Genomic DNA, 10,168 nt, shown 5'->3' on the forward strand with positions numbered 1-10,168 from the left:
TTCCAACATCTACACTGACGTCCAGTATTCAGTGAGCAGAGAAGAAATGATGTAAACCATCTCTACGGGTAACATGCTGCTGTAGCTGACCGTGACCTTTGACCTCTCTGGGGAGGACACAGAATAGTGATGCTGATTCATGATACAAAATTATAATAATTTTCATTTTAAGTTCAGGTTCTGCTGAGATTAAAATCTAACCAGTTTACTGTACCATTGCTTCATGGCATTGTAGTGTACGCTCAGATTTCGATATCTAGCAACTCAGAAAATGTTTGATTTTGTATCACTAATGTAAAAGTCTTGTTGAAATGAAAAGACATACAAACTAGGTCATCTCGGTTTAGATATACTGAAGCTGTTCTACTTCCCTGTCCAACCTGCACTGTGATAATGTCATATTACTTCATAATTTCATCAAAAGTACCAACTTTACCCAGAAAATATGCTGTTCTTGATTATTTTAGGATTTCCATCTTTGCTACTTTCTTTTGCGGAGCACAATAAATCAACAAAACGATTTGTAGACATCTGACACATGGTCTATGGAAGAAACAGACTGGATGTTCAGCAGAGTATCCAGTAGTCTGTACTTTCATTTGAAACTTACCCACACAGGTAATGTTTCTCCCCACTCGGGATAGGCGTTCATCCCAACATGCTGTGCTGAGGGCCAAGGCTCCAGAGCTTTGCACCATGAAATAGATGAGCGCTGCTGTGATCGTTGCAGCCAACATAATCCTGCGCTCCGTCCTGTCTCGGGAGCAGCACTTGTTCAATTTTTCTCAGGCATTCCCTCTGTTAGCACTGGCACACAAGAATTCCCCAAAATGAAGCAACATTTGCTCGTTCACTTTTGGCATCCTCGTCCAAGACCGTGGATCTTTACATACCAGAAGATGTCAACTTAATGAGAGATGTACCCCAATGAAAAGATGGAGTACCCAGGCTGAAGAGGGAGATCCTGCCAGAGCAGTGTTCAACCAAAAAAAAAAAAAACCTGTGTGGGATCTTGCTCACTCCCCACTTCGGCCCCCAGTCTGTTTTGGAAGCAAAGATTGAAATTCCTGACACCTCTGTGGTAAATTTTGCACATGCTAGTCCAGCATTGGAGCAAGATCTTCTTTAAGCTGCAGTCAGTGTCTCAAGCAGAATGTGGAATATGCAAGAAATGAGGCTGGGCTAAAGAAAGGTCCCACATAACAACAACATCTTAGCGTCACTCCACCCCCTGACCCATGTCCCTTCTGAATGTGGATGGACGTTTCTGTTTGAGACAGAGTTTTTGTGTCTGGGCGAGACAGACTGGGGGGTGACCGCTGCATATAAAGCTATCAGACTGAACACAACCCTAGAATATTTATTTATTCATTAATAGTGGAACAAAATTGACCTTTGGGGACCCATTTTCAAACTATAACACTATTTATAAATGACATACACTTACAGTACAACTGTAATTAACCCATGCCACACACACAATAGACACTGTGTGTTGTGTCATGTGTGTGAATGAGAAGTCAGTGTGTCAGACTGTCTCCTGTTGAAGTTCATCTGGCTTCCGGGGCGAATCGGTAGAATGAGTAATTTATAGAGAATGGAGGAGGAGTGAAGCAGATTATCTCTAATTTGTTTGTCCTCTTTTTGCCCAGGAGAACAACCAACAGACTCCACGAACCAAAACCTCTATTCATACTCTCCATGACTAGGATATTGTCAGTAACAACGTCACCGGTAACCTTGTAGAGGAGCAGCAGAAGATTTACAGACTTGTCTCCAGACTAATGTCAGTGGTCTGAAGGGCCTGAACCTTTTCCCACGGTTTCACCCCGGCAGATGTAAATGAAAATGTTAATGTCTTTAAAAAGGTGCGTATCTGGGATATAAAATAGATGCTGCTGCCACATTATTATTTCATTATAGTTCTTGTTGCCTAAAATCTGTAATTTGTATTATTTTGTATAAATATTACAATATATTGGTGTGTCAATGTGTATAGTGTTGTTTCCATACTCTGCTCATGAAATATATTCACCAGGTTTGTCAGGTCACAAGTGTTTCTACCAATTACATTTTTTTTTATGATTTCTGCAAATAATTTACCGTTGTGTTCAAATTTGTCAGCTGGATTTTGATATTTAATGCTACATTAGCTGCGCCATGATTTTTGCTGTTATTTAAATGTCTGGATTGCAGCTTTATGATTAACTGCGCTGATTTATCAGGTTGCCTTGTGGCTGACCTTTGAATTAAAGGGCTAATGACAAGTTTATTCTTTCACATAAACCTCAAATTGGAAGCAAATCTGACTAATTACACTCATTTATCTCTTAATTTACAAAATGGTTGAACAACCACAACAGCCTTCGAGCCATGTCTTTTTATAGCCCTGTTATATATTCTGTCACTACTTGCATGTGGCCAATTTTCCACTGGACTGCTATAATGGCACCAAGTCAGTGTGGTGCCAGAGGATTGTGATGCAACTGTAAAGCCTCTAGAGCTGTGAAGTATCTCGCCTCCAGTTGGCCTGTCTTGCTTTTATTGACCACAGCCCAGTGGCAACAGTTTATTGATTACAGAAGGAATCTGTTGCATCTGCCTTTATCAGTCTGTTCAGTGATCTATAAATCCGTCTGTCTCTCATTTTCCTCTCTGTCCTGCTGCATCTCTTGCTTCTCAGATCTACTTAGTATCATCTGTCTGTCTATCCATAAATTCAGCGCATACCAGTCATTAACAGCCCGGCCCATCCTCGTCCACCATCCAATCATTCTGTTTATTAAAACAGCTTGGCTGTTGCCATGATAACAGCACAGCTGGCATTAGAGATTACCTTGTGCTGCAGGCTCATAGAGCTGGTGGCACAGAGGTAACCATGGGAACAGTTTTCCAAGTCCAGCCGTCATCTTATCAGGATTTACGGCAGCGCTCGTTCAGATGTTCAGAGAGCGTGACAACTGTGACCCACTGATTTTCAGGATGAACACGTCTGCTCTTGTTTATAACTGATTGAGCACATGTGATATGTCTCTGTAGCTTTCCATGTCCACTTCTATTCGTAAATAACATTAATCATATTTTTATCAGTAGCAACCTCTATATATTGCTTCTACTTTATGTAGTCTGTTTAATTCAGAACAGATATTATGCAGTTTCAGCCCTATGGTGAGGGAAGCATGATGACGGTATAGAGCACCATGTGTAGTTTCATCTGGTGAAGCCTAGAAGAAGCACACAACCTGTTGCTGATAGAAAAATGAATAGAGATTATGGGAGAAGCTAAAATGCCGATCAAATTAAGTAAAAGATATCAACAATGTTCATATTGTATAGTGCCAGAGAGGGAGATGCTGTTTCTGGTTGTGGTTTATGACATCTGACATCATTACCTAAACCGCTCAGTCAACCTTTTGATTTGAACCCCAAGAAAATCTGTAAATCTCATATATAGGCAACATTTTCTCTAAATTTGAAAAATGTGTATTTGAGACACCTATTAGGCCTGTGTTTGTCCGTCTACTAAGACAACATGGTACAACACACAACACAACATTTTGCGACACACAAATAGAATTCAACAATTGTTCAGTTTATTAAAAACAAATGTACAACTCCATATATAGACAAAGTCATAGGAAACAGGCAATATTTATTAGACAACCCTTGTATTCTATCAAACACACTGACAGTACTTTCTGGTCCATTAAGGCAACAATCAGCTTGTTGCTAAAAGCAACAATGATGTTGTGAATGTGATGGGAAGTGGATAATGGGTCTTCTTTGACACCACGTGATTATGTGTGACACTTAAACTTTGGCATTCGATATAACATAAAACACCACACACAGTTAACTCTTTGCATGGTACTATTCATAAGTTATATAAGTCCAACAAAGGTGCTGAGCTGCAGTGGCAACCATTCAAACTTCTTTATCAAATATAAGGCTCCAAAACAAATAAGGACATGAATGAAAATATCAGTCATTGACTGATCTGATTGGTGTTTTGTCAAAACTTCTTTTGAACACCCCGGCAACCTTAAGGGAATGTTTTTTATGTTAACTACACTTTTCTTAATCATTATATAAATCTTTATAAATGAATACTGAATGGAAAAGGCAGAATAAAATCACAATCATTCAAAACAGCGTCCTGTTTCTTTTCAGCCCCAATGATGGGAAAACAATTTAAAATGTATATTTATAAAGATTTATAAATGATTTCATAGTTAATGGTTTATCAGGTTAATAAAAGGCATATAAAGGGTATTTCACATAATGTGTTCGCATGGCGTTTGGGCATAGGCCATGGATTCCTGTCGTCAGCAGAGATACTCAGACCGGGAGCTGTCGCTCTTATAGGTCATCTGGGAGTCGATGCTCGACCTGGAGCACAGGAGCATCCGCTCTGAGTCATTAGTCGGTCTCCTTGCCCAAAGCTCTGTTGGGTGGCTGTTCAAAGTCCGCTGTTTCATTGAAATTGTCTCAAACTTCACATAGCTCTCTTTTTCAAGCTCCTCTTCATCCAGACCTGTGCTGTGTCCCTTACAGTACAGAGCGAGAATCTTGTAGAGCAACAGTGCAATGAGAGGCAAAACCAGAGCGCAGGCAATGCCGCTAATGATGACAAAAAGCTGGTTCTGCCCACCATCCTCCATATTGTCCAGTGTGTAGAAGTCAACACAAGGATCTTTTCCAGCAGCACTCCCTTTGGCTACAAGGCAAACGGAGTACCTCATTCCAGATGAAAGTCCCTCTAGGAGCACTTTCCCACTGCCAGCATTAGTCTCCAGCGTCCTTTTGATGTCGTCCTCACCATAAGGCGAGTATACCACTGTGAGCGGAGCATCATTAGGTAGCCCGTCTTTTGTCCAGAGCAAAACTGCAGTGTCCGCTGTTTCTTCTACAATCTTTACGTCTTTGACAGACTTTGAGGCATCGCTTTTCTTGCTCTTTTCATCTGCTGCAAGCTTTCTTCCATTTCCTCCCTGCTGGATCTTTCCTTGTTTGGACGGGCCTTTCTGTACGCTAGTGCTGGGGCTAGTTTGCGGTCTTTTAGGGACAGCAGGTAGTGTTGATGTTCTAGGGAGAGCTGTGGACACGATGGTGGGTGAGTTGGGAGCATCCGTTGGGTAAGCAGGTGTTGTGTCTTGGCTAGTTGGTCCAGTTACGATGCTAGGGCTCAGTGGAGGGATAGTGGTACTGATGCTACCAGCAACTGAGATAGAAATGGTGGCCTCTGCGCCACCAGCAACATTCTTTGCTTTGCAACTGTAGTTCCCGGCATCTTTGTAAGATATCCCATGCACGCTCATGATGGACCATCTGATGCCGTCCCCAGGTGACTCCTGGACTGTAGAGCGGAACAAGAACATAAACGTCAACATGGATCAAGTCTGAGCAAGACTGCTCGCATGTTTTCAAATTGAATATGACCTTGTGGCACTACGTACAAGGCAATGACAATCTACACACACTTTCAAAAGCCTCCATATTGTTTATACCTGTGTTGTTGACTTGAGAGCCATCTGACTTTGCCCAGACTAGAGTTGGTGTTGGCATCCCTGTGGTATCACATCGCAGCAGAACATTACTGCCCAAAGGAGACGTGATCTTAGTTGCCGAAGTCATGACTGAAGGTTTTACACAATTGTCGAGTTCAGCCCGCTGAAAGAGTACACCAGCCAGGTTCTCAGGTCCACTGCAGGTCAGGAACAGGTCCATCAGAACCACTGGTGTGTCGCTCATTTTGGAAAGCTCAATCAGCTTGGAGATTTTACAGTCACAGAACCAGGGATTGTCTTGGAGGCCTGAAGATGAAAAGATGAGATAAATTAGGGTCATTGATTGATTGAAAGTTTCACACCATCTATTTACATGCTCTGTTACTCTAAAACATTTGTGTTGATCATAATGAATAGAGGACACAGACGCCAATGTTACAGTGAAGTGGCAAGATGAATGACTGCTTAACTACTTTTCAAACTGTTAGGGTGATTATGGTGCTATGAAATGGTTTTAGGAGTAAACCCTATTAAGAAATGAATCACAGTAGCCAAGGCTGCTTTATACAAGTCTCGATTTCTCGACATGGATGCACGACTGTAGGAAGTCAAAGCAAATACATCAAAGTTATCCATATTTGTCAACCGCCTCTGAATTTAGCTCCGTTTGCTTTGAAAATTCTCGCCGTTTTAGGCATAATCACAATGATATTCACAGGCTGTGGAAGTGAACCCCTTTCATATGAACTCCCTTACAACTTGCTGTAAACACCTGCTGCACACAATAGGTAAGCACATGTACTGGTGAGTAATAAAGCCCATTAACCAGATTAGTTTGTCTTAACAGTTGCAAAGCACCTAAGCTGCCACTGGCCTTCCTGTGGTTTGTGTCAACACACTGTTTAAATTAGAAACTTACTGCTATTTATCGATGCGTCAAAAGGAAGCAGTTGTATTGTTCAACGCAGTTTTTTTTTTTTTTACAAACTAAGAAAATAAGTTGTCAGTGAAATTATTGTTTTAAAATCAAATCACATTTTAATGTTTGTTCTTTAAAATGTGTTTATATTTAATTTAGTTATGATAGTTGTCAATTAATTAAAAACAGTGTAGCTGAGACGTCCTCTCATAATACTAACAGGAAATGGTTCAAGGCGAGATAAGCTGCTGTCTGTGTGTGGACTGTTTTTTTCCTACGGCCTAATCCTTTTTCTCCTTCAGGTGCACACAGCCAGTCTTTTGGCATGGATAAGCTAGCTTATATAGCCTATTAACAAGATCCCTCCCCCTGTCCCTGCAACACAGATACAGTGAGCAAACTTCCCTTCCCATGCTATGCTATTCTGAAACTGACACATAAAGTATTAAAATAACTATTAAAGTGGACGTGAGTGAGGTTTTCAGTGCTCCTACACATATAACAGTGACAGACTTCCTGTATTTGAGTAAAACTTTTCCAACCCACTCTGCCCTGCTTTAAAACAAATTCTCATCTGCATGTGTTCTCCCTACTGGCCCCTCCCTGGACTGTGTGTTAGCAATGGAGGGCAGTGCTATAAGCAGGTGGCCATTGGTCCAAGATATTTCTGTGACAATTGGCCAAACCCGTGTAGTGAGGCCAAAAACAAACTAAAATCAAATCAGATGACACACTGAGTCTTTGATTCTTAAGGAAGCTGTTGTTTCTGGGAGTTGTTGCAGTTCCTAATCAATGACTTCTATGAGAATCCAAACATTTATACTCATATCTGCTCATAATTGCCAAAGCTGTGGATGCATAAAATGAGGGAACACTACTCTGTTTACAAACGTCTATAAACCCACTCACTAAACTGCTGAAACCCTGTAACATTTATTTAGGACTAAACCTTTAAATACAAATTTCTTCCATTTTTGAACAGCAGCTGTCATTGCAAGTTTGCTTTTGGTTTCCAAAAGGCAGTAAATCCACCCTATTCGAATTAGCAAATAGAAATTGGACAAGATTGGACAGTTATTCAATTACACAATTATTTACCATCACAATTACTGGCCAAATGTCCTACTCTGGCAGCCAATGCACAGCATTTTTGAATACCGGGAGGAAACCCACACAAGTACGCAGAGAACATTCAAAATCCACACAGAAAGGCACCAGGATTCGGACCGAGGACCTTCTTACTGTGAGGCAGCTCACCACTGCACCACTGTGCAGTCAAATGTTCTGTTGTTTTATGTAGTTTTGTCTTTGATAAAGTTGCTTGGTCACATTGGCTGCTGAGCTTCTGGAGACACTGGCTTGGCAGTGTGTTAAATATTTGACCGTTAATTAGCACAATGAATTGATAATGTAAATTAAGCGCCGTGTTTGTCACTACTTACAATAAACCCATCTAAATGTGTCCTGGCAGTTACTCACAGGTCAGGTTTGCATCAACCAGATGTCTGGCTGGATTAACTTGTGATGGAAAGAAGTTCGTAAGGTAATTACAAATAACCCCAAAAGTGTCCTGCCATGGCCCGATTAGCCTCTAACACCAAGCCAGACACAACCTTTTGTTCTTACCTAACACAACTTTCTGGGAGGCATTAGCAGAAACGGGTGCTTCATTGAAGGGGGGCCAGATGTCCATGAGATCAGAGGGTAGGGTGGCCAGTTTGTTGCTGGATAGATCCAAGTACGTAATATTGAGGAGGTAGGGTATCGCCTCAATGGGAACGTTAGTGAGTCTGTTGTTGTGTAGATCCAGTGTCCTCAGTCTGGGCATCTCTTTCAGAGACTCCCAAGGGAATACGGAGATCATATTTCCATCCAGCCTCAGCTCGTGGAGCACTTTGAGATTGTAGAAACTTCCAGTATCCACAGAGGTTATGGAGTTATAAGTAATCCAAAGGTACCGCAGGTCCACCAGGTAGTAAAAAGCTTCTGTTGGAATTCGCCGTACAGCAGTTTTCTCCACACGAAGTTTGACCGTATCCACGGGGACGTTGACGGGTATATCAGACATGTCCGGATCATTGCAGAGCACAGATCTGAGAATAAAAGATACATGAGTGAAATAGTGTCAGTATAACCAATGGCCAGATAAAAACTATTTTACAAAAGGGTAATTAACAGTTGAACCCTTTTTCCAATAGCGGATGATGTCAGCGAATGAGTATCTTAGATAAATGACCGGTTTATAAGGTATAAATATCTGGTCATCTGTTCATCAGTCCATCAAGACTCCCCATTGTGTTGTGGGATGCTTTTTCTGACCTGTCTGTGGTCCATCTATAGGGCTGTTCCCAGATGCCAAGGTCAAGGCTAATCACTATAATCATAAATGGTGAGATAATCATGTGGATTGACATCTATGACAGGAGGCAGAATATCTGGATCCAATTATAGCCACAGATAATAAACAATGTACACGATAACCATTGAGTTTAAGAGCTTTCAGTAAAAGTGTTTGATTAACACGACATGATTAAAGGAAGAAAAAACCCTCTTAGCTTTCAGTGGCTATAAATGTTTCCTCACGATGATGTCAATATTCCTGTAACAGAATATGTGTAATCTTCAGTAATATCGCCTCTGCCAGTCGCCTTTCCCCTGTTTTACAGCTGACACATCCAGCTGTTCTCTGCTGTCTGACTTGTTAGTGAAAATTTGGTTATAGAAACCAAACTGGCCCGAAGAATTGGGGATAATATTTGCTTAAATGCAGCTATTCAGCATCGTCTCACCTTTATGTTACACTCGTCAACATGATGGACTGATTTTGTCGCCCATAGGTGACTGTATTGTCGAGAAGGGTTCAGCGCTCATAAAAGTGATTATGCATGTGGCCATTAGGTCTCCCTCGGGGATAAATGGATTGGTGCGCTGCCAGGAAATGTAGATTATGTCAATACAGGTCAGTACAACCTGTACTAATTGTATCGTGGTGTATTTTGATATATTTACCTTCAGCTTCACCTTACATGTACAGACTTTACCATACTGAGTTGGTGAGATCTTGATTTCCCTTTTATTAATATGAGTTTTCCTTCATTTTTTCTACATTTGCAGCACAGTGGATCTGCATTTGTAGGTAATAGCTGCTCCCAACTTGACATGTACAGTGACTATAACAAGCAGGTGCATCCTGTAGACTTTCCATTGACTTAATATGAATCACACACCATGTGGTCTGAATGTTGTGCTCATTAAAACAGGCTGTCATTGCCTCTGAATGCAGGTTGAACTGTTTTAAAAAGCTGTTTCACAAACATAGTTCAAGACTGCACTGAGGTGGATGTTCTTCTTAATCAGGTCATCTTCTCTATAAGCTACAGAGAAGATGACCTGATTGAGTCAACCTTTCAATTAAAGATGTTATAAATGCTATGAAATTTCATTGCAGGTGTGTGTGTGCGTGTGTGTGTGTGTGTGTGTGTGTGTGTGTGTGTGTGTGTGTGTGAATGAGAGCTCAATTAAAATACACATTTACCTGGTTCCGGCTCCGTCGGTGCGTCCGTGGAAGACACAGGTGCACTGGGACGGGCAGAAGGGGTGAGCCATGTTGAGGCAGCATAGGAATACATGCACGTAGAGAAGTCGATGCATGATTTCACCCACAGCTCTCACATTGAGAAGAGATCAGGAAAAAAAGACATCCGGATTCATTGAGGGCCCGAAGAATTATTCCTCCAATAAT

The 10,168-nt window shown here is 41.3% G+C and overlaps 1 protein-coding gene across 1 annotated transcript; it reads right to left on the reverse strand.

Moving 5' to 3' along the window:
- Nucleotides 1-3,656: 3,656 nt before the first annotated feature.
- Nucleotides 3,657-10,168, reverse strand: lrit3a (info leucine-rich repeat, immunoglobulin-like and transmembrane domains 3a). The gene is made up of 4 exons (XM_073487418.1): nt 9,962-10,168; nt 8,053-8,519; nt 5,508-5,813; nt 3,657-5,356 (listed from the first exon to the last, which is right to left on the reverse strand). Exons 1-4 carry the CDS (start codon nt 10,075-10,077, stop codon nt 4,326-4,328), a joined length of 1,920 nt encoding a protein of 639 aa, XP_073343519.1. The 5' UTR covers nt 10,078-10,168; the 3' UTR covers nt 3,657-4,325.

Source organism: Pagrus major, chromosome 18 (genome assembly GCF_040436345.1).
Source record: "Pagrus major chromosome 18, Pma_NU_1.0".
Classification (NCBI taxonomy): domain Eukaryota; kingdom Metazoa; phylum Chordata; class Actinopteri; order Spariformes; family Sparidae; genus Pagrus; species Pagrus major.

Excerpts from the sequence above, each read along its gene's own strand:
- lrit3a (XM_073487418.1), bottom strand. The coding sequence starts at position 10,077 with ATGCATCGACTTCTCTACGTGCATGTATTCCTATGCTGCCTCAACATG. Across the intron at positions 8,520-9,961 it reads ACCGACGGAGCCGGAACCAG|ATCTGTGCTCTGCAATGATC; the intron begins GTAAATGTGTAT and ends TTTTATTCTCAG. Across the intron at positions 5,814-8,052 it reads CTCCCAGAAAGTTGTGTTAG|GCCTCCAAGACAATCCCTGG; the intron begins GTAAGAACAAAA and ends TTTCATCTTCAG.